Genomic DNA, 23004 nt, shown 5'->3' with positions numbered 1-23004 from the left:
AGGCCTGCTGGGGTTTTATAAGACTAACGGGTCAATTTGTTCAAAAGGGCCAGTGAGGCTGCCCTTTTATCTTTACCCAAGATACGTCTTAACAGTTGAGGTCCTCGAGGCTTGTCTGCAGATCTGGTTTTTAGTTGCTCTGCTCTCGGTGGGGTTGGTGCTTGGGAAAACCAACTGTCTGCATGAGCTGTGGTTCGATGGAAACACCTCTGCCCCTTGGGCCTGCAGAGAGAGACCACCTGAAGGGAAGGACTAAGAAGCAGTTCTTTCCAAGGACTTGCTCAGCCCTCAGATCTCTTGCAGTTTCTGAATTCAATTTTCCAACATAAGGGACCTCAATAATTACAGCTTGCTGTCACATCCACTGATGCTTAGCAGCACGTCTGAGATGAAAGCAAGAAAGTTGAACCACTGTTAGGCCTAGACTTCCCTGATTAAGGGAATTAGGTGGGCTGTGAAAATCTGATAAGCACAGTGTCCTGAGCCCATGAAAGGTGCTGGGAAAATCCAGGGGTGGAGCCAGAAGTCTTAGAAGATGGAGCTGCCTCAGCTTACCACCTAGGTCTGTGTTCCCAGGGTTTGTATGCCCACCAGGCCACTGAACAAGGGAAACAGCCCAGCTACCCTAGGGCTGACCTCCATGGCTATAAAGGGCTTAACTCCTTTCTGGAAGCAGATTCCAAGAGGTCACGCAGTGTTACAGGTGTTCCTTGTAAGGCCTTTCCCCCCTTGCACCTGGGAGCTGCTTTCCGGTTGTGGGAGGAAGGCGAGTGATGCGCTTTCCCCACCCCACGGTTTCCCTGGCTGAAGGGTCAGGTTCTGCCGAGCCACCATCTCCTCTCACAGGCTCACCTCACACCCTCTTCACCCGGAGGAGGAGGTCCTGCCCCTGGACGTGGGTAGGAGGGCCCCAGCCACTGAGAGAGGTAAGAGTGGCGATCTGTAGTTAGTGGATTTGGCCTTCTCTGCGCCCTTGCAGCCCGCTGTCCAGCGCCAAGGAGCCTGTCTCCACTCCAAAGACTGCACCTGTGTTACCAGGTTTCCGGGCCTGGACCTGGACCTCCCAGTTCTGGGTGGGTGGCGCTGCGCTGCAAGTGAACCTGAGCGTAGAATCCCGAGCTGTGAGCCGTGAGCCCTGCCCGGGGCTTACGAGGCGGCGTAATCCAATCCTCGGAGTTGTTGGCCCTGGACCGCACTCAGGAAACGCCGCGGTGGAGACGGGGCGGGGAAGGATGCTATGCAAAGGGGCTTCTGGGTCAACCGCCGGGACCGCCGCTAGCACAGACGGCAGGGTCATACGCGGTGCGAGTTAGCCCGGCTCTCGCGAGGACTGATTTCAGCGTAGTCCCGCACATTGGCCACATGATAGCACGAAAGCTCGCCGCCGGGCTGCGCTCACCCTACTACCACTGGGTCACGTGGCATGGAGCGGCGCAGTCCGATGACGCAGGCCAATGTAGCTTTCGCCCCGCCCACCTCTGGTCACGTGGCACCGCCGGCGCAGCCTGACAACGCGACGCCCAGCCTCTGGGCGCCGCTCCCGTCCCGCCCCGCCGCCGCGCCGAGTCCTTTTGTCCAAGATGGCGGCGCCGGGGGCGCTGCCTCCTCGGCTGCCGCTGCCGCCGCCGCCGCCGCCGCTGTGAGGGGCCTGCGGGCCGCCCGCCCGCCCGCTGCGCCAGCGCCATGAAGAGGCAGAGTGAACGAGACTCGAGCCCAAGCGGGCGCGGCTCGTCATCGTCAGCTAAGCGGCCGCGGGAGCGCGAACGGGAGGCAGAGGCGGGCGGGCGGCGCGCAGCGCACAAGGCCTCGGGCGGCGCCAAACACCCGGTTCCGACGCGGACCCGCGACAAACCCCGCGGGAGTGGGGCCGGCGGGGGTGGGCATCGTGACGGCCGCGGCGCCGGGGACGCCAATCACCGTGCGAGCAGCGGCCGCTCCTCGGGCTCGGGCGCCGGCTGCGGGGGACGCGGTGGTAAGGCCTCAGGAGACCCCGGCACTTCAGGCGCTTCGCCCCGTTCGTCCCCTCTGCCGCCGCCTCCGCCCCCGCCGGGAGCGGAGCCCACGGGCCCCGGCTCCTCGGCGGCCGCGCCTGAGTACAAGACACTGCTCATCAGCAGCCTGAGCCCCGCGCTGCCCGCCGAGCACCTAGAAGACCGGCTGTTCCATCAGTTCAAGCGCTTCGGCGAAATCAGCCTGCGCCTGTCGCACACGCCGGAGCTGGGCCGCGTGGCCTACGTGAACTTCCGGCACCCACAGGACGCGCGCGAGGCCCGCCAGCACGCGCTGGCCCGCCAGCTGTTGCTCTACGACCGCCCGCTCAAGGTGGAGCCCGTGTACCTGCGCGGCGGTGGCGGCGGGAGCAGCCGGAGGAGCAGCAGCAGCAGCGCCGCTGCCTCCACGCCGCCCCCGGGGCCGCCTGCCCCCACCGACCCGCTCAGCTACCTGCCGCTGCACGGAGGCTACCAGTACAAGCAGCGCTCGCTGTCCCCCGTGGCCGCCCCGCCCTTGCGGGAGCCCCGCGCCCGCCATGCCGCCGCAGCCTTTGCCCTGGATGCTGCCGCCGCCGCCGCCGTGGGGCTGTCCCGGGAGCGGGCTCTGGACTACTACGGGCTGTACGACGACCGGGGGCGCCCCTATGGATACCCGGCTGTGTGTGAGGAAGACCTGATGCCCGAGGACGACCAGCGGGCCACGCGCAACCTCTTCATTGGGAACCTGGACCACAGCGTGTCGGAGGTGGAGCTGCGACGGGCCTTCGAAAAGTATGGCATCATTGAGGAGGTGGTTATCAAGAGACCTGCCCGTGGCCAGGGAGGTGCGTATGCCTTCCTCAAGTTCCAGAACCTGGACATGGCACACAGGGCCAAGGTGGCCATGTCGGGTCGGGTGATTGGCCGCAACCCTATTAAGATCGGCTATGGCAAGGCCAACCCCACCACTCGCCTCTGGGTGGGGGGTCTGGGACCTAACACCTCACTAGCTGCACTGGCCCGGGAGTTTGACCGCTTTGGGAGCATTCGGACCATCGATCATGTCAAAGGAGACAGTTTTGCCTACATCCAGTACGAGAGTCTGGATGCAGCCCAGGCTGCCTGTGCTAAAATGAGGGGCTTTCCACTGGGTGGTCCAGATCGCAGGCTGCGTGTGGATTTTGCCAAAGCAGAGGAGACTCGGTATCCCCAACAGTACCAGCCCTCCGCTCTCCCTGTGCATTATGAGCTTCTTCCAGACGGGTACACGCGGCACCGAAACCTGGATGCTGACCTGCGGGTGCGTGACAGGACCCCCCCACACCTCCTGTACTCGGACCGAGACCGGACCTTTTTGGAAGGAGGCTGGACCAGCCCTGGTAAAAGCTCCGACCGCCGAAACAGCCTGGAGGGCTACAGCCGTTCTGTGCGCAGCCGGAGTGGGGAGCGCTGGGGAGGGGATGGGGACCGGGGCCTGCCCAAGCCCTGGGAGGAGAGGCGGAAGCGGAGGAGCCTTTCCAGTGACCGTGGGAGAACCCACTCCCCTTATGAGGAGCGGAGCAGGACCAAGGGCGGTGGGCAGCAGGCTGACCGGGGCTCTGACCGCACCCCTGAGCGCAGCCGTAAGGAGAATCACTCCAGTGAAGGGACCAAGGAGTCAAGCAGCAACTCCCTCAGCAACAGCAGGCACGGGGCTGAGGAGCGGGGCCACCACCACCACCATGAGGCTCCGGATTCTTCCCACGGGAAGAAGACACGCGAGAGCGAGCGCAATCATCGGACCACTGAGGCTGAACCGAAGCCCCTGGAAGAGCCAAAACACGAGACCAAAAAGCTCAAGAATCTGTCTGAGTATGCCCAGACGCTGCAGCTGGGTTGGAACGGGCTTCTAGTGTTGAAAAACAGCTGCTTCCCAACATCTATGCACATCCTCGAGGGGGATCAGGGGGTGATCAGTGGTCTCCTCAAAGACCACACCTCCGGGAATAAGCTGACCCAGCTGAAGATTGCCCAGCGTCTGCGACTGGACCAGCCCAAGCTCGATGAGGTCACGCGGCGCATTAAGCAGGGGAGCCCTAATGGCTACGCGGTGCTGCTAGCCACCCAGGCCACCTCCAGCGGGCCTGGCACTGAGGGGACGCCCCTGGTGGAGCCAGGCCTGCAGAGGCGGCTTCTCAGGAACCTGGTCTCCTACTTGAAACAGAAGCAGGCGGCAGGGGTGATTAGCCTGCCCGTGGGGGGGTCCAAGGGCAGAGACAGCACGGGCATGCTCTACGCCTTCCCGCCCTGTGACTTCTCACAGCAGTACCTCCAGTCCGCACTGAGGACACTGGGCAAGCTAGAGGAAGAACATATGGTGATAGTTATAGTGAAAGACACTGCCTAGCCCAGACCTGTCTGCCAGCTCCACATTTGTCACAAAAGCAGTTATTTTAAAAATCTGCCCCCCACCTCTCCTACCCCCTTGGTTTGAATTTTCTGCTGGGTTGTTTTGGTTCATTCGGTGGAGGACAAAGTGCTGTTCTCCACCAAAACTAAGTTCTTAGGTTTGGGGGATTTTTTTACAGTGATGAGAAGGGACTCCTGCCATGTTGATTTCTAGTGTATGAGAAATGTCTGCCGTGTTCTGTATTTTTTTATTTTTTGACTAACTGTATGGAAAGTTGTCAGTAAAGCCTTTGTCAGGATGGATTTTTAATCCTGTTCAGAGTCCTGGTTTAATCGAGTGTTTTCACAAATATGGAAGACCATCCCCACTGCATGCACAGAACGCCCCACGTCATCTTTCTGGCCCTGGTGTGTCTCAGTCCTGCTGCTTTGATGACAGCTCCTCAGCTCTTGGGGCTGAATCAGGACTGTATCCACATTGGATTTTAATCGTGGCAGAGGGCAGGTGGATATATACCATGCCGACTTAAGCAGAGCTCATGCACAGTAAAGGGTGAGCGCCTAAGGTCTGGAGCCAGCAGCTGTGGAGTTTTTGGTTTGGGTGGTTCTGCCCTAAACATGCCTCATCAGTTTGCACTATAGCTGTTGGACAATGCGGCAAATCCTAAGGCCTTTTTGAAAGCAGGTGGTCTTTAGTAGCTGTGTGGTTTTGTAGCGCAGTCTTTTTTGATGCCCAGGGATCTGATGCCACAGATCCATGTGGACTCCCTCTCATTCAGCTTTCTTTCTCGCCTTATGCGTCCACCCAGCAACACCCAGTTGGAGACAGAGCTGCCTCAAACTCCCAGAGATACTAGAGGCAGATGCTGGACTGGAGGGTGGGAAGTAGCTTTCCTTGCTTGTTCTTGAACTTGAGTTCCGGCTCTTCCTTTGGTTGTTCAGAGCTGATAGTATTGGCAGGGGAGGTCTGTGCCGAGTACCTAGCTGTGTGGGGAGCACAGAACCCCTGGCTGGAACGTTTCTGTGATGCTGCAGGAAGTGCAGCAGGTGAGGAAGAGGTGGTGATGTCACTGCCCAGGTACCGAGAAGGTGGAGACCCCTGGGAGGTCAGGGCCTCTTGGAGGTGTTGGACTGTGCTAGAGCTCAAAGCCGTCCATGCCGAGCTGGAAGGCCAAGGTGGCTTGAAGGATCACTGTCGTCAGGGCTCTGACAAGGTAGCACGACCAACACTGGCAAACGAAGTCAGTGTCATACAGCAGTTGTTACCATAGAACAAATACCATTGAATATCTGTGGTAGTTTGGATGTTCCCAAACAGTGGTTATCGGGGCTGAGAGAGAACAAAGCTCCAGCGAGAGAAATGAGCCCTCAAACACCTAGGAGCCCCTGGCCCCATGAGCCGAGCCACGCTCTCCAGGTCCTGCTCGCAGCAGCGCAGGGGACAGCTAGGTGGGTTTGAGAATTCTTAAGGTGGAGCCTGAGGGTGCCTCTCCACAAGGTCAGTGAAAGAGCTGGGGTTTGGGGGTTTTTAGACCTTGGTGATTTAAAATAAACAGGACAGGCGCGGGGGGAGCACTGCTCTGGGCTTCAGCTGTGTTCAGGAGAATACGCGAGTTCATATAGAAGTGTTGAAGCAAGTTTGTGTCTCTGTACTTGAGCTTTGGCCACCATTGCCAGGTGTCAGAGCATGTCAGTGGGGCACAGCAGGCACAGCCACGCCATCCTGCCGGAAGCAGGAGTGGGCCTCATCCCATTTAGAGCACTTGCAGGAGGGCCGGTTCCAAGGTACACTGCAGAGTGCCCTCCCGACCTGTGACACGCTGGGTCGCAGGCCAGAGCTGCCCTGCAAGGTGCCTCCCGAGCAGGTGGGTGCTCAGGACACTGTGTCTACGAGCGTTCCCAGAAAGAAACTTAGAAAGTCTGGCTGTCCACCCTTCAGGGATCGTGTTCTCTGGCCAACAAGAGCTCAAGTTTTGGTGAAGAACCACAGCCCATTGTGGTCTTCCTCGGCTCTCCTCGACCGCTTCCCCCCTGACTCATACAACAGAGAGGTTCTGTGACCTTCTCAGAGGGCCTTGGCCAGCACTCACTGTGAGGGCAGCTCAGGTGGGCAAGGCCCTGTTCACAAGTCTGCCCCAGAGAAAAAACGTGTTCGTGACAGGTGTTCAGTGCCTCCCTGGGGTCGGGTCCTTGTGTAGGGTGCTGGGTACAGGAAAAAGTCAACTTGAGGCAAAATTTGCCTCGCTGATGGACTGCTGCTGTTCTACGTATTTCTCCCTAAGTGACTCGGCTCTGGGTCCTGGTAGAAGGAGAAAGAGGGCTGACGGTCCCTTAGGCTCTCAGGGCACTTCCCTAAGGGCTTGTTGTCAAGGCAACCTGAATGCTGCTTTCCTTTTGGAGGTCCCCTCCACCGAGACCTGTGGTTGCTCCCAAGAGCCCCTGGCTCAGTTAATGACTAGTGCTTTTGCTGTTTACTTTTAAAACCTATTTTCTAATAATCCATTCAGCACCAGCAAACTGCTCTACTGGTTAGGTTGTAGTACCTATTTAAGCTGAGACATGAAGCAGCTTAGATCTGAGGCCTCTGCTAGAGGACCAAGAGGTGCCAAGTGACACAGATCTGCTCCGGTGGTATGGTGCTCTGAGCACAGCGGGGCTTCACCAGCCTCTGGTGAGTTAGCTGTCTTGTCTTGTTTCCTTCCCAACCAGATCTGTCCCCTCTTCTCTGAGCTATACCCCTACATGATAGAAACCAAGCTGTTATTTGGGCAAACTCAAAAGGGAAAAAGGGACTAGGGTCTCCTACTACGGTAGGGGGAGAGGGGGCGGGGTGGGGGAGAGTGAGTTAAGCACCTGGTGCTGGCCCTGGCAGGAGCGCGGTGTAGCCTGAGGCCGATTTTAGGGGCCTCTGAAGTAGTATCTGTGCCCTCAGCCTGCCCACTCCCAGCTGCCCTAGACTGCCCAGACTGAGCACCTGCTTCAGTCCACTGGGACTGCCTTTCCGGGACATGGCACTGAACTAACTGCCTGACTGCAGGCATGGCCAAAACACTTCCACTCCTAGCTCTGCCAGCTGGGCCCTCCAAAATGTCCCGGGCCCCGAACTTGCCAGCTCCTCCATACCTGTGCTCCAGAGCACCTTCCTGACTTGGGGCCCAGGGACAGATGTGCTCAGCCCAAGGCGCACTGACATAGTCTCGAGGGACAGCTGCAGGCCAGGGCAGGGCCAGCACTGAGCTGCTCCGTTCCCCAGTGTGCTTTCTTGGGCAGAAGGTGTTCTTACCCCCATCCTGGACTGCCTCTTGGAAGGTATCTTTACTGCTTGGCCACAGAGCTGCAAGGAAAGGGACAGACCCCATTTGGTAAAAGAGGACAGGGAAAGGCCATAAACAAAGACAGACTTGTAGTTTATTTTGTATTTTTTTAAATAAATACACTTTAAAGAAAAGGCCTTTGATTTGTAATTTCCACATTGGGGAGAAAGAGGAGGGAAAAAAAATGATTTTTGAAAAACTGAAGGACAAAGTAAAAGAGGGAGTAAACTCATATCCTAACCTCCCTCAACTCCACAAACCAGTGCCCCGTGACTCTGCTGCCCCAGACCACGAAGCTGGTGGTCCGCATCCACTCCGCAAACCAGCGCCCCTCCCACCTCCGGCAGTGGAACATGTTAACCTGACAGCGTATGAGGCAACAAACAGATTAAAAATCATATATTATATTTATAATAAAATATTCTTAATCCTTATCAATTTAAGAAACCACGATTTTCCCTTCCATTTAAATACGTATGTAAAAATGCCTCTATTGTTTAGACATCATTTTCTTCCACAGAAAATGAAATGGGACAAAGACTTGGTGGATATAAGTTCATACCCTCAGTTATAAATGCCTGGCTTTTTTTTTTTCTTTTTATGTTTTATAAAAAACTATTTCTTGTTCTTTAAGTAAAGAACATTATACAAAGAAAATATATTGTGTAATAACCCCAGAGACATGTTTTTTTCCCTTGAGGAAAGCTGTCCATCCTGGGAGAAGGGGAGCAGACTAGGACCTAGCCCCTGCTGTCCTGTGTGGTAGTTAGTTCTGGAAGGTCCTGGGTCCCAGTGAAACTCTAAGCCATAGTCCTCTGAGTGCAGGCCATGCAGTTCCTTAAAAGACACAGCCCTGGGAGGAAAGGGAGGGAGGATGTTCTGAATTCATTTGACTCAGTTTCTCGCCTGCCAAAGATCCTCCACGCCACGGCTCCTCACTCATTCAGAGATAAGATGATGTCATCTTCCAGATCAGAGTTGTCAGAGCTGTCAGCTAAAAGGTAAGCAAAGGGAGAGGCCGGATTACACCCTGGGGCTGACAGGAAGCTTGCAGGTAGGAAGCACCTGCATATACATACATTTATATATATGTCTGAGCGAGGCTAATTACGTTTCTGAAAAGAGGAAAACACATCAATTAACTCCTTGGAGCTGGGGTCTGGAGAACAGACTTCTTGGCAACAGTGGTCACCCCTGGGACCTTGTGCTCTCTCACCTTTCAAAGGGCCTGGATGTGGTGTCCTCTGATTCCCAGAGGTTTGTCTTGCCTTGGAGGCCCAAAGGGCCCATGGTGCTTTGAATGGCTGCAAAGGAGCAGGGCTGAGGGGAGCAAGGGGTGAGCCCCCACAGCCCTTGGGCCTCTGGGGTCCTTCAGGGATGGGCACAGGCCTGCCTAATCCCCAGGACCTGAGCCCAAGCAAGGAAGATTTCTTTTTAACTCCTTAGCCACTCTTCTCAAAAGAGCTCATAAAGACAGAGACTGTCACCCTGGGATTTGGTCCTCTGCGATCTGAACGTACTCTGCAGAGAACAAGCCCTTGAGGACACAGGCCAGCTGCCGCAGCAGGAGACCACTGCCTGACCAGCACTGGACAGAAACCTCGTCCTGAGCTCCTAAGGACTCCAGTCTGTGCCGCAGGAAGAAGTAAGGGGCAAGTCCCAGTGGTAACTCACAGGAGGCCAGGAAATGGTGTTAACAAGGGCCCCAGGGAAGCGGGCAGACCCTGACCTGCAGCCCTGGAGCCCTTCCCAGAGGACAGGGGACAGCTACTGGCCCCACACAGTCCCTCGTCAGCCTCCCCAGATACTGAATCACCTCGGAAAGCTGAGGAAGAACAAAAGCAGTTCCCAACCCTTCCCTCAACTACAATCTCCTTTAGGAAGAACACCGATGTGGACAAAGGAACACCAAGGAAACATGGCCGTGATTCAAGGGCGTCCTGACAGTAAGCCAGAGCTGGCTGGAAAACCCGTGTTCCTGTGTCGAAAAGGGCACAGCATGGCCTGACCTTATTGGTGAGGAGGGGAAAATGGTGGAAAGAGCAAAAGCTGACACCAGGCAGCTGCTCCAGCAGCCCCCAGCCTCCATGCAGCCAGAGCTCAGGAGGCAGCACCGGCAGGGGAGGGGCGAGGAAGGCCTGCTCCCAGACAAGCGCATGTCCTGGGCCCATGGTGACCCTGCCAGTACCCCTGCCCTGAGCCACAATGCCAGGCCCCCTACCCAAGCCCTGTCTGACCAGCAGCTACGTAGCTACTAAGAGCTTTAACAATTCTGCCTTGCATCTAGGGGCGGTAAATGCGGCTGGATGAGGATCACAACACAGCCTTTCAGCACGTAAGTGGCAGACGCAGGGTTTGAAAGAGGACCTGTAGGGCCTGGGCACTCACTCCCCTCCTGGTGTTCAGGTGTCAGGACTCCTTTTTCTGCCTTCCCCAGCCTTTTCTCATCCTCTGCGTGTTTAGGAGAGCCTGGTCGGTCAGGCCCTCGAGGCAAAGGCAGTCTGGATTAACCACAGTGTTTGCTCTGTGACACACAGGCTTTGGGGGCAGGACTGGCTGGATCAGAGAAACATGAGACCTCAGAGTCACGGTGTTTCTCTTCCCAGGGTGGGGTTCTGCACTGAGAAGCAGCACTAGTCTGGGAACCAGCGCCTACACAGGGCTAGTGGAGCACATGGTGTAGTCTTCCGTAGTCTGGACGGCTTTCTTCATAGCCTGAAAGGGCTCCATAGCCCCAAAGAAGAAGAGCTACTGCTCCAGAGGACAGGGTAAGGCTGAGTACCAGCAGACCAAGGGCACAGGGAATGTGCCCTCCGCTGCTGCAAGTGGCTGTGGGTCTCAAACAGAAAGAGCAAATGGAGTACACACTATAGATGCCACCTCTCTGTCACCCTCAGTTCTAGAGCCCAAGCTAAAATGTCCTCCACTGTCATCTACTGTGGCCTTTCTCCATCACAGATCTCCCCACCAGGTTAGTCATATTCTCATTGCTGATAGGATTAAGGTTTTCCAGATTGTCCTGGGCTAGGAAAGATTTTTCTAAACTAAGCAGTAATTTTACAGGCCGAATATAAGTTTAGTGGCTTTATATTCTAATTAAGAATGGGGAAATTAAGGATACTCTCCTACTGGGGGCACCACCACCAGCTGCTCCTTTAGTCTACCTTACGATTTGTAACTGAAGGGAAATGGAACTTGTGCCCATGTAGCACTCTTCAGATGACAAAATGGTTCAGTAGTAAAACTTGCCCCTCTATCAATATTGTCATGTGTCCTTTGCCCCTCTGTCCCTCTTACCTGGCCTTCTGACCATGGGCACCAGGGACAAGACAAGTCGTCCACTGAATCACCTCAACCACCAATGTGGGAGCTGGTGAACAGCAGGTGGGCAGAGAAGGAACTACCCCAGAGGCCGGAGGTGAGCAAGACGGTTCCCCCTGAGCCAGCTGCCTTCAGTCTTAAGAGCCAGAAGCCCATCCGGCTCTCATTCTTCTACCACCCCACACCAATGATCATATAAAAAGCAATCATTTACTATAAAAATGCTTGGCGTCTCTTGGGCCTAAACTAGCACAGTAGAATTTTCTGTAATGATGCAAATGTTCTCTATTTGTGCTGTTCAATACGGTAGCCACAGAAAGCTACTGAGCCTGAAATGTGGACATTTAAATGAACTAAATTTTAATTGCATGCATTAAAATGTTAATGGCCACACAGAGTCAGTGGCTACTATATGTTGTGTATCAGTTAGAATGCTGTGCCTGTGAGGATGCTAGCCACACAGGAAACGGCCACTCTCACAGGATAGCACTAGGCAGAACCAAGACCATGGCAAGCACAAGTCTGTCAACAGTGACACATCACAGACACGTGCCAAGCGTGAGCACAGCTGCAGAGCGAGCAAACTCAGAACCACTGCTGATTTATTTGGGGTTTGTTTTCATAATCAGGGACAACATAACCTCAGAAACCTGTCCTTATGGGAAATGACTGGGAGAACTGCAGCTCTTTCTAACTTAAAAGAAGGGGGGTGAGGAGAGGGAAGGAAGGAACCAAACAAAAGCCAAAGAAACACTTGCTCCCTGGCCTTGTGGCAGACTGGATCGGGCGCCTCCACAACGGAGCCTGTCTCTAGAGCTTCAGAGAGGGGGAGGCCCAACAGGCGCCCCCACCTGCCCTCAGGAGGACAGGCGCTCAGGCCTGCCGTTCTGAGGCTCCCCCTCCGAGCCACAACCATGACCTTCGTCTGCCTCTGGCTGCTCTCGCGGGCCTCTGGCTGCTCTCGCGGGCCTCTGGCTGCTCTCGCGGTCCCACAGGTGAGAGGCTGAAGCAGAGACGTGGGGCCCACACAGAGTAAGACACCGACTGTCTCTCTCTCCCAGAAACAGTCTCCACCCTTTGTTTTCAAGGTCAGAGCTGTTTGCTTACACAGTCTGACGGGAGAGCAGAGGACCAGAGGGGGAGATGCTGTCCTCAGGGGCCAGGGGGCTTGAATGGACAGCTGAGGGGCACAGACCCTGCTGCGGCTGCCACACCGGCTGCAGGGCACCGGGAAGGCGCCTCTCCCGGGTGCGAGGCTCAGCCCCGCGGCTGGTCGTGGACTTACTGTCCCCCAGGATCAGCTCCACTTCCTCGTCCGCATCCGAGTCTTCATCTTCCCCATCCTCTCCCTCCTCTAGAAGGTTTGCTAGCTCCTCGTCAGAGGGAGAAAAATCATTGTCCCCATCCTCCCCTGCATTCTCGTTGTTGTCATCTTCCTCCAACTCGGCTTCCAGCAGCTGGTCAGTGTCAAGATCATCTAGGTCATCAGTGTCATCGTCATCTTCGTCGTCATCTTCTTCCTCCTGTTCTTCCTCTTCCTGGGTAAGAGAGCATTAGGCCCGTTAGGACAGATGCAGAGGCCTGACCCATGTGGACCACAGGGGAGACTGCCCTCCTTCCCAGAGGGCAGGGGGAGCTGTCAGTAGAGAGTAGCAGTGGAGGTTAGCACAGACCTCAGGGGCTGGAAGATTCAACAGTGACGGCTGAGACAGGCCTGTACATGCCCCCCAAGACACTCAGAATCTTGCAACACAGATACCAAAATTTCAATGGATAATGAGCTTTGAAAGGGATTGGCTTGGCTCTGCTCTCATCAAATGCCTGAAGGCAGGCAGACTAGCAGCCCCAGGAACCAAATATTATGGCTGGAAAATAAACTGTATGTCTTCATACAACAATATAATGGTACCGTTCACTCCTTGTTGTCAATCTCTAAGCATTTAAGTGCAAGGGCAAAGGACAAGCATTTTTTTGATCTATACATTTTACCTGAATAAAGCTTTTAAAGTAAAGAACAACCATTTATATAGGCACTTTATGCTCAACCATCTTCTCAGATGGCACCTGACCAGGCTTCTGACTTCTTTTTGCTAAGGAGAAAAGGCAAATTCAAAGGTGTTGCTCACAGGTGCTGCACCCCTGAGCCATGTAAGTCACACCTGGAACATCTGAGAAGACCTGACAGCAGATATCCAGACTAAAACAACAAAATTTTAAATAGCAAATGACTCCTATGAAAATGAAGCTCTAATTTTAAAATCAGGTGAAGCACACAAAGGAAAGGGAATTTTTTTTAAAAGGCCAGTGCAGGAAAAACGAGAGGAGAAATATAGGGAGCCTGACCAGGCAGTGGCGCAGTGAATAGAGTGTCAAACCTGGGACATGGAAGACCCAGGTTTGAAACTCTGAGGTCACCAGTTTGAGCACAGGGTCGCTGGCTTCAGCCCAAGGTCACTGGCTTGAGCAAGAGATCACTCACTCTGCTGCAGCCCCCACCCCACCCCCGGTCAAGGCACATGTGAGGAAACAATCAATGAACAATTAAAGAGACTAAGGAGCTGCAATGAAGAATTGATGCTTCTCATCTCTGTCCCTTCCTGTCTGTCCCTACCTGTCCCTCTCTGTCACAAGAAAAAAAAAAAGACAGTAAATATAGGAAAAGGTGACTGCATGATTCTAGGAGGACATGTGAATCAACAGAATTAAGGAAACTTACTTAAATATAGTCTTACCCCACTAACAAGTATCTACAAAGTGAAAACACTACTAAGGACTTAAGAGTAAAAAGGTTTTGAACTGATGCCCTTCAGATGAAATGCACCGGACAGTCCAAGGATGGTGATATCAGTGTGTAGTGAAGGTGCTTGGACCCTGAGAGATCCAAAAGCATCATTAGGGCCCTCTTGAGCCTGCTGTACTTGACCCTAATTGTCCATGCTGTGGAAGCTTCTTTTCCTTCCTGTACAAGAGTCAGAAGTCCTAATTATCACTCTTACCACCACCCCACCCCTTTATTTTTAATTTTTTCTGAGAGAGAGAGGAGCATCGAGCTGTTCCTGTATGTGCCCTGATGGAGGATCAAACCGGCAACCTCTGTGCTCTGGGACAACACTTGAATCAACTGAGCTATCCAGCCAGGACTTAACTTTCTATTTATTGATTGATTTTTAGAGAGACAGAGAGGAAGGTAGAGTGGAGGGGGAAGGGAAGCATTCATTTGTTGTTCCACTCAGTCGTGCATTCATTGGTTGCTTCTTGTGTGGGATCCTAACCTGGGATCAAACCCCACAACCTTGTCATTTTGGGACGACACACTTAACCAACTGAGTTCACCACCAGGACTCTTACCCACTTTTTAATATTGCTCTCCTTAACCTCTCAGAAAGAACATTAACCAAAGAAAAAGAACCAATCTTGTTCCTGACACAAGCCTGCCTAGAGAGGGTGGCATGAGAAGAGAGAACACTTCAGTTTTCCTTTGTGGTGGTCTCTTGCTCCCACAGGCAGCCACCAAAGGGGCACCTCCCATCACTCCACATCTAGTAGAAGAGTGAGGCCAAACCCGAACATAGCCCTCCAACTCCCAAGGTGTCTAGGGCAATGCTCATTTCTCTTCTTGACCTCCTACTCAAAGACACATTAGGTATCACATGAACTCAGGTGACAGTCCCCAGAGAAGACTACTGCCCACTACCTCAAACTACAAGGATGTGGGAGAATAGGGGTAATGGTATTGATATCTTAAACTCGTTTTTGCTTCAGATGTTCAACACATAACATGAAAGAGACCCGAGACTGAACTGGTGCTATCATAATGACCTGCAGTGACAGCGGCAGTAATGAATGAACTCATGGGGGATGGGACCATCTGCAGCCACCAGTATCACTGTAATAAACCCACAGTAGAGAGCACCTCCATTATCTACTCAAGGATAAAGTACAGCTTGATTCATAACAGCTAAAGTGGAAAAGAATATGCATTATGGGCTTGACCAGGCAGTGGCAGAGTGAATAGAGCACTGACCTGGAAGACTGTGGACCCAGGTTCGAAACCCCGAGGTCGCTGGCGTGAGTGTAGAATGGCCAGCTTGAGTGTGGGACCTTGAACCCAAAGGTCAATGGCTTGAACAAGGGGTCACAGGCTCAGCTGGTGCCCCCTGGTCAAGACACGTATGAGAAAGCAATGAACAACAAAGGTGCCGCAACTATGAGTTAATGCTTCTCATCTCTCCCCTTTCCTGTTTATCCCTGTCTGAATTTTTTTTTTTTAAAGGCAAACCCTGAAGCCCTGAGGGAGGCTCTGCTCTGACCTGACAGTGCCTACCAGTGACCCCACACACAGAAGAGTCTCCTTTCCTCACTGCTCAGAAGCCCATTCTGGAGACTGAATCATTCCTCAGCACAACAAAATGCACGCTTAGCCAGGCGGAACATTCCACAAGATACAGCAGAGACCAAGACAGCACGCAGAGGACTGTGAGGTGAGTCTGTTTTCGCTTTCTGATCACAAGTGAAAGCACACTCGGCCACTAGAGGACAAAGTAGAGGTCCACACCCTGTAAAGTCCAACAGTGGTACACACATCTAAACCTCACACTGACACAACAAAACACCCTTCTCCAGTCCTTTCCTGTCAGAGAGAAACGCGAGTCATTCTCCCTAGTGTTAGACTTCACCCAAAAAATACTTTCAAAATTACCATTTCCAAAAAGTGTCGCTTTTAAAAACTTCTTTTAAATCTTAAGTACAAACTCTTTGAGAAGGACACTAAAAAGCTATTCCATTAGTCCCAACCAGTGAACACGATCTACCAGTGCAGGGAGGGAGGGACTCAGGGAAAGAGCGACAGCAGAGCAAACACAGGAAGGTGTGGCTTCCCTCGGCCTACAGCTGCCCCTCCCAACCCAACACCTTTGTCCCCTCAGAGGTGACACCACAGTGAAAGGGGAAACAAAACAAAATGAACCCAAGATCTGGAAAAAGATAAATATTTATCTCCTTTAATGTCTGCAATAAGAAAGTAAAACACTAGTCATTTACTTTTACCTTTATATTACCCAGCAATAAATATTTCTCAGATTAGACAAGAATCTGGTCAGGAGAGTACAGACTTGGAAAAAGAATGTGGTTGTGAGCCCAATAAATAGGGAAGATCTGCTCAAACTCTTGAGATTCTGACACACCACGTAGGCACGCAGCCAGCACAGTATGACCATAAATTAAAATCCCCTATGAAAAGGAAAAGCTAACACCCTGTGGGACATACTATCTACTCACATTTCATAAACGTTTAATCTCTCAAAAGCATCAAAATCTTCTCTTTACCTAGAAACTCTGCTCTGTTATTCTGAAACACAGACTGCCATAAAACTGAGAAAACGCAAACCAGAGCTTGATTAAGGTTGAGCCGTTTCTACCATCTCAGCAGTCTCTTGTTTTGAACTGACACTGGAAGTATGGTAGCTGTTATTCTGAAGTCAGCCAGGGCACTGGGCCCAGTATGAGCCCAAGGAAATCTCAAACACAGACTCAGAGATGGCTACCCTACAGATTAATGTACAGTGGAACTCACAGGACCATCAGGAACTGGTTCAAGTTTTGTCATAATAAAATCTACTTTTGCCCGGTTGGTTAGAGCATCGTCCCAAAGCACAGAGGTTACTACTGTAGTTCCATCTCTCGTCAGGGCACATACAGGAGCAGATCAACGTTCCTTTGTTTGTGTCTGTGTCTCTTCCTCCCCTACCTCAAAATCAGTTTAAAAAAATTTTTTTAAGATTAAAAATAAAATCTACTTTCTTCTAAGTTTCGTACCTGGTTAAAATTTTGTGATAACAAAGTCTATGTGCTTCTGAGTTTCAGTGATTAAAGGCAGATGACAGCCTTCAGAATATGGCAATAGGTAGCAACGGCTGTCCTTTAAAACCCCTGTAGCCAAAAGCAGAAGAGCATGGCCTCCATAAAACGGCTCAGCAGGAAGAAATCTCCAAGGCTACTGACCTGGTCCTCCTCTTCATCCTCATCCTCCGCCAGACGCTGCCTGCCCACTTCGTACAGCCTGCACACTGTGTCCATGTTGAGAGCATCCATGCTGCTCTGGTTCTGAAAGAGAACACCCAGTCCCCAGAGCAGTGAGTCTTCAGAAGACCCAGCACAGCCACACCTCAGCTCTGACTGGCACCCATGCACCTTGTCCCTGTAGCTATTGGAGCTTCCAATAGCCAAAATTCTTGAGCTGACTCTGAAAATGGTATGCCTGTGACACAGAAAAGGAAAGAACAGGGTGAGGAGGCTTGGCCAGTGAGGAACACAGGCACAGGAGACCACTGTCCTCAGAACAAACCTGTCTTGCTCTGGTGAGAGACGACACCTCTGAAAGAAGGGATGGCGTATGGGTCCGGGACAACAGGAGATAAGACACGCCACACTGTTTCATATTAACAGTTATTATTATGTCACTTACACTGTATATCTCCCAAACGCCACCAAATTAGATCCTCAATAATCTACCATCAGGAATGCATCAACTTTTAAGATCTCTTACACCAAACAAAATGCCTGAAGTGACCCTAGACACCACGACAAAGGTGCAGGGTTTCTGCCGGCTCCCTTTACCTCAATGACAGCAAGGTAGCAGTCCTTGGTGTCTGTGCACAGGTCAAAGATGTTCCGTTTCACATCAATGGTTGCTGGAAAACAGAATGTGACAAGACTCAGGATTGGACTACTGCTGTACCCTTTAAGTCAGCTTTTCCTCTAAAGGAACTCAAAGTGTTCAAAAATATTTTCGTAATCCCTCTGCTTTTCAGTGAAAAATTACAGTCCCCCCAGAAAATGGAGGATCTTAACTAAGGAACACCAAAATAGAACAAAATGATCAAGGTCTGCTCCTTCACGCTCACCTATAGGTTTGTAATCAGTTGCATTAAATGTTCGGAAGGACGACCCAAAAGGGCTTTTCATCCGCTCCTCCATTAGGTCGTCTTCATCATCCGCTTGCAGCATAGCTAGTGGGGGGAGGAGAAGGGGCAGGGGAGCAGAACACTATTAGAACCCAAACACCCCATCCAGTGTTCTCCTTGCACTTCGTAAATGACTGTGCAAACAGCACCCTCTCCCTCTCCCTCAGCTCCCAGAAAGTGGTAACAGGGTGCAGGCTTAGAGCAGGGGTTGGGAACCTATGGCTCACGAGCCAGATGTGGCTCTTTTGAAGGCTGCATCTGGCTCGCAGACAAATCTTTAATAAAGAAAATAATAATGTTAAAAATATAAAACATTCTCATGTATTACAATCCATTCATTTCCTACCGCTCATGTTCATGGTTGCGGGTGGCTGGAGCCAATCACAGCTGTCTTCTGGGACAACACCAAATTTTTATTGGATAATGCATAACGTACACGGGTCGTTGTATGGTTCTCACGGAATTACATTTTAAAATATGTGGCGTTCATGGCTCTCTCAGCCAAAAAGGTTCCCGACCCCTGGCTTAGAGCATCACAAAACAACACATGCAAAGCTCTCTTTTAAGTACGTAATGACACACATATGGAATCTGGTATGTCAGATTTCTTCCTATACAAGATTTACTTGTTATCTTCAAACCTAGTGGCCTTTCACCCTAAATCAACATTATTTTCACCTTCTCTTTTGTCACCATTTATATGTCATTTTATCTTTTATGCTACAACTTTCAAATGCTTTCCAATTCACATATGAGAGCACTTTCCAAAAAGGAAGTATCAAACTAAGTGAGGGGGGAATGAGGGGAGAAAGAAAATAAGAAAAACAGAGTTTCTTACCTCCATACATCACTGTCCCCGTGTGGTTAAACACCACGCGACACTGATCCAGAGCAGGAACTGTGTGTAAAAGATGGAAAGTGCGAAGGTCCCACTAGGAGAGCAGTGGTCAAGAAAAACTACTTTATTTATTTTAAGAAAAACTGTTTTACACAAACTTCCTGTCTAACCTCCTGGGGGAAATTCTGAAATATCACTCTTCCCTCTCACTGATAGGGACTAATGTTTTGAAAGTCACGGAGACCAGGGTGAAATAAAAGCACGTTAGTAACGCCCCTGCAGATCTTCAGCACCCTCTAGTCTAGTACATGAGAGCTGCAGGAGTTCCCTTCCTCTCAACAGCACAACTTCATTTTGCTTTCATGCCTAGCAAATGATTTCTACAGAGCAAGAGTATAATCTTTCTGAAGACAGAAGTCAATTCAATACTTGGGAAAGTGGAAGGCAGAAATCTGGTCAATTTTCCCAACACAAAGAAAACGTGCTAGTGAGTCATTGGTCATTACCAACACTGACACAAGTCAACTGAAGATGTACTAACACTTCAAACCAAAGGAGACACACCAGATTAGTACCTGTGCGGGACCTATAATAGATACTTTAAACAAAGAGTGACAGAAAAATAAGTCATTTCTGTATCACAAACTAGGTGAGTGGCAAATAAGACATGGGTATAAAGGATACAATCTCAGTATTGATGATGACCTCCAGCCCATTCGGATGGAAAACGCCACTGATGTTCATGTTGAACTTGTCAAACTTGTGGATGGCCTGTGCAGAGCGGACATCCCAGAGGACGCCATCGTTTAAGACAAGATCATCTGTAGGGTTAAAGGTGGCACAGTTCCTCTTGTAGTTGTTGGCAAGATCTGGGTTAAACAGAGTCAACAGCTTGTTGCCAGTCTGAATATCATAAATCTTTAGAGAAGAAGGGGTGGGAAGAGAAAAATCAGACCGATCCATCCACTGACAAATTCAAACAGAAGCTGTGTAAAATATCTCTCCCATGCTTTCCAAAACCCACCAAAATTACAAAAGCCTTAATATTTTAAATAACTGGAAAACAGGAAGACCACAGAATCCCAGCAAAGTTTAAGTGCTTCAGTTCCCATTCAAGGTTTGAAAAGTCTTCCCAAGTATGAAAATGAGAAGTGAAACTGCAGTGAGGGGGAAACCCTCTTCTCCCCTCCCCCTTTTCAAGAAATAGAAAGTGTTTCTAAGATTGAAACTAAGAAATTCTCATATGGATTGACCAACAATTATCCATAGAATACTCTTAAGGGTTACTTTTTGAAAAAAGACATCAGTGAAATACCTTTTTCTCTCTAAAATCTCCCAATGTACGTATTTTAGCCCTACAATGCTACAGTTCTGAAGTCTACTACAGTGTGCAACCCATGCAGAGACCAGATCTTTCCCATCACTCTTTCCTAAAAATCCTCCTTTTATAGGAACAAGTAGGAGACACCACAAGGAACAAACATATCCAGATCATGGGACAAGACAACTAGCCTGGTCTCTTCAAAAGTCAATGTCATGAAAACTGGAGAAATGGTTCTTGGCTTTAAAACATTAGTGAGACATAACAACCAAATGCACATGTGAATCTTGGCTGGATCCTGGTTCAAAAAAAAACAAAAAACATTTGAAACCAAACATATCAGGAACAACTGGGAAAACTTGAGTATGGAATGGATATTAGATGATATTTGGGAATTACTATAAATTTTCTTCAATTTGATAACAGAGTATAATTATGTAATAAATGTCCTTACTGTTAGGCTATACATGCTGTAAGACAGGGATAACACCATGATGTTCACAAGTTACTTTCAAATGATTCAGAAAAACACACATACATTTATTTACACAGAAAGAAAACATGGCAAATTATTAAATTGATGAATCTAGGCAGTAAATGTATATACTGTTCTTACAGCTCTTCTATATATTTTAACATTTTCAAGTTTGGGAAGAACTCTTCACTACCCGTACCCCCACCTCATGCTACTACCCACTTCTCTATTTGTTTTTCACCAAAACACTTCAAAAGACTCATCTCTCCTACTCAGTGCCATCCACTTCTGTCTGCCTGTTCTCTCTTGAACCTAACCAGATTCTACCCATGGAGACTTGTACAGAATGAGCTCTTGACAAAGTTAACAACGACCTTCAAGTTAACTCAAAAGGTCATCTCCCAATTCTCAGCTTATGCAACTCATCAGTTGTTTCTGACCCAACTGATCAATCCTTTCTCAGGAGTCTTCCCTGTCTCCTAGGGCTCATCTTTCTCCTGGGGTCTCCTCTGCTGCCTTACTGGCCACTCTCTGGTCTCCTTCCCAAGTTCCTCCTCACTTGGCAACTTCTAAATACTGGCATGTGCCATGACCCTGTCTCATACTTCTCCAGCTTCCTTAGCAATCTGATCCAGGTTCACTGTCCACACAACTCCTCTATTTACACCTCCCATTCCACACCTCTCTCCTCAACTTCCAATCTGTATATTCAACTGGCCATTCCCTACCTGAATGTCTAAGAGAATCACAAACTTCATGTGTCCAACACCCCAGGGCCCAGCCCCCTGCAGTGTTCACATGTCACCTGACACAACACCCTCCTGCCTGGCAAGCCTGCTCTTCTACCTTCACAGAAACCACACTCACACTTTCAAGAACTTTAAATGCAGTCATGTGTCCTCTGCTCACCCTCCAGAGTCTTCACCTCACTCAGAGGTAAAGCCAAAGGTCTGAACAACAGTCTGCAAGATACTACATGACATGCCCCCAGTGACCTCCTCTCTCCCCTACCTCCCCAGTAAGAGCTCGCTCCCTGCCACCCCCCCGTAAGACACTTCCCCCGATTTCTGCACAACACCCACACTTCCTTCAAGACGCAGCTCAGGAACTTCCCAGTCCAGGACCCTGACTGTCCCAGACAGTCTCACACACCGCTAACAAGCACTGCCTCTTACCCTGCTTTCTGTTCTTCAACAGCACTTACCAGCTGACGTTCCTTATGTCCACTTCTTTATTTATTGTCTCCCCAGTGAGGCTCCATAAAGGCAGGGACTTTTTTTCATCTACAACTTAGTATTTTAAAGTATCTGCTGTGCTAATGACATCTTCCTCAAACTGCCAGATTAAGTTCCTGTTCATGCTTTTTACACTTTTCCCAGATACCTTAGAACAACTTCATTATAGTTTTAGACTCTAACTACTGAATAATTTCTAGCTGCAGACAGGACTTATGTCCTCACATTCACTCCAGGAGATGTCAATATAAATAGGCATAATCAGTGTGAAAGCAGTGAACTCAGTACTCACATGGGCAATGTCTCCTTTCGTGCCTATGACCCGATCCTGGGAGTGCTTACTGAACTCCACGTAGTGATCTTCTGTGAAGGAATGCCTGTGGACAAACAGAAGGATTCAAGCGATGCTCCTTTGGGGCACACTCACTCAACTGATCGAAAATAAGAGTGATCCTCAGGCTCCTGGACAACTATACTCACCTGAACATACATGCTCAGCTCCCCAAGAGGAAATTATACACTCAAACAAAAATCCCCTTCATCCAAGCAGCTCCAAAGTAATTAACAGGAATTACTTGGTTAAAGAAATGGCTAATAAGGCACATGTGCCTTTGAAATATGCCCCAGCAAAGAGTATCATTGTCACATGTGAATGTGAGGAAATAGAGAGATGTGCCACTGTGGACCAGTGAAGAGTCTGTGTGACGGGAGTGTCCAGACCTAGTAAGAATGCCTGGAAATTAGGAAAGGCAAAACCTTATGCTGTGAAACAGGAGCCACAGATGAGGAAGAGAGAAATTAACAAGGACTCACAGCATTTCTCTTTTCTGAAAAGGCTCGAAGTATGAAGGGGGCTATAATTGCGTAACCTGTTAAACACAGCGACTAGGTTGTAAAAGGAGGTACATACTTCATGTCGAATACTGATTTCATTCCCCAAAGTGCAGAGAGAGGCTGGCTCCAGGTAGCAGATGTCAGCAGTAAGGACCCATCCTAAAAGAAGGAGGCCCAAGGTGGGTCATTGTGTGTTTGTATACATACAGATGTCACTATACATCATTAGCATTTTAAAACAAAAGTTTAGCCTGACCAGGCAGTGGCGCAGTGGATAGAACATCGGACTGGAACACGAAAGACCCAGGTTCAAGACCTCGAAGTTACCAGCTTGAGCGCGGGCTCA

General features: G+C 50.4%; 2 protein-coding genes across 4 annotated transcripts in view; one reads left to right on the top strand and one right to left on the bottom strand.

Moving 5' to 3' along the window:
- Positions 1 to 1571: 1571 nt before the first annotated feature.
- On the top strand, positions 1572 to 6581 carry RBM15B (RNA binding motif protein 15B). Its single transcript, XM_066245197.1, has one exon. The coding sequence runs from the start codon at positions 1684 to 1686 to the stop codon at positions 4354 to 4356; it is 2673 nt and encodes an 890-aa protein (XP_066101294.1). The 5' UTR covers positions 1572 to 1683; the 3' UTR covers positions 4357 to 6581.
- A 1165-nt stretch (positions 6582 to 7746) lies between these two features.
- Positions 7747 to 23004, bottom strand: part of DCAF1 (DDB1 and CUL4 associated factor 1) — a 60325-nt gene continuing 45067 nt past the window's right edge. For 2 of the 3 annotated variants that reach the window (XM_066245195.1, XM_066245196.1), the window contains 8 exons: positions 22735 to 22817; positions 22117 to 22201; positions 19478 to 19711; positions 18794 to 18887; positions 17896 to 18000; positions 17609 to 17682; positions 16994 to 17095; positions 9968 to 12531 (listed from right to left, as the gene is read on the bottom strand). In XM_066245195.1, the coding sequence (XP_066101292.1) occupies positions 12097 to 12531; positions 16994 to 17095; positions 17609 to 17682; positions 17896 to 18000; positions 18794 to 18887; positions 19478 to 19711; positions 22117 to 22201; positions 22735 to 22817 (1212 nt within the window). In that variant the 3' untranslated portion in view covers positions 9968 to 12096. Of the gene's footprint in view, positions 8667 to 9967; positions 12532 to 16993; positions 17096 to 17608; positions 17683 to 17895; positions 18001 to 18793; positions 18888 to 19477; positions 19712 to 22116; positions 22202 to 22734; positions 22818 to 23004 lie in introns of those variants that run through there. The other variant, XM_066245194.1, reaches the window with a different exon arrangement.

Source organism: Saccopteryx bilineata, chromosome 10, assembly GCF_036850765.1.
Source record: "Saccopteryx bilineata isolate mSacBil1 chromosome 10, mSacBil1_pri_phased_curated, whole genome shotgun sequence".
NCBI lineage: Eukaryota > Metazoa > Chordata > Mammalia > Chiroptera > Emballonuridae > Saccopteryx > Saccopteryx bilineata.
Note: the sequence above shows the minus strand (reverse complement) of the source record. Positions and strands in the feature narration are given on the sequence as shown.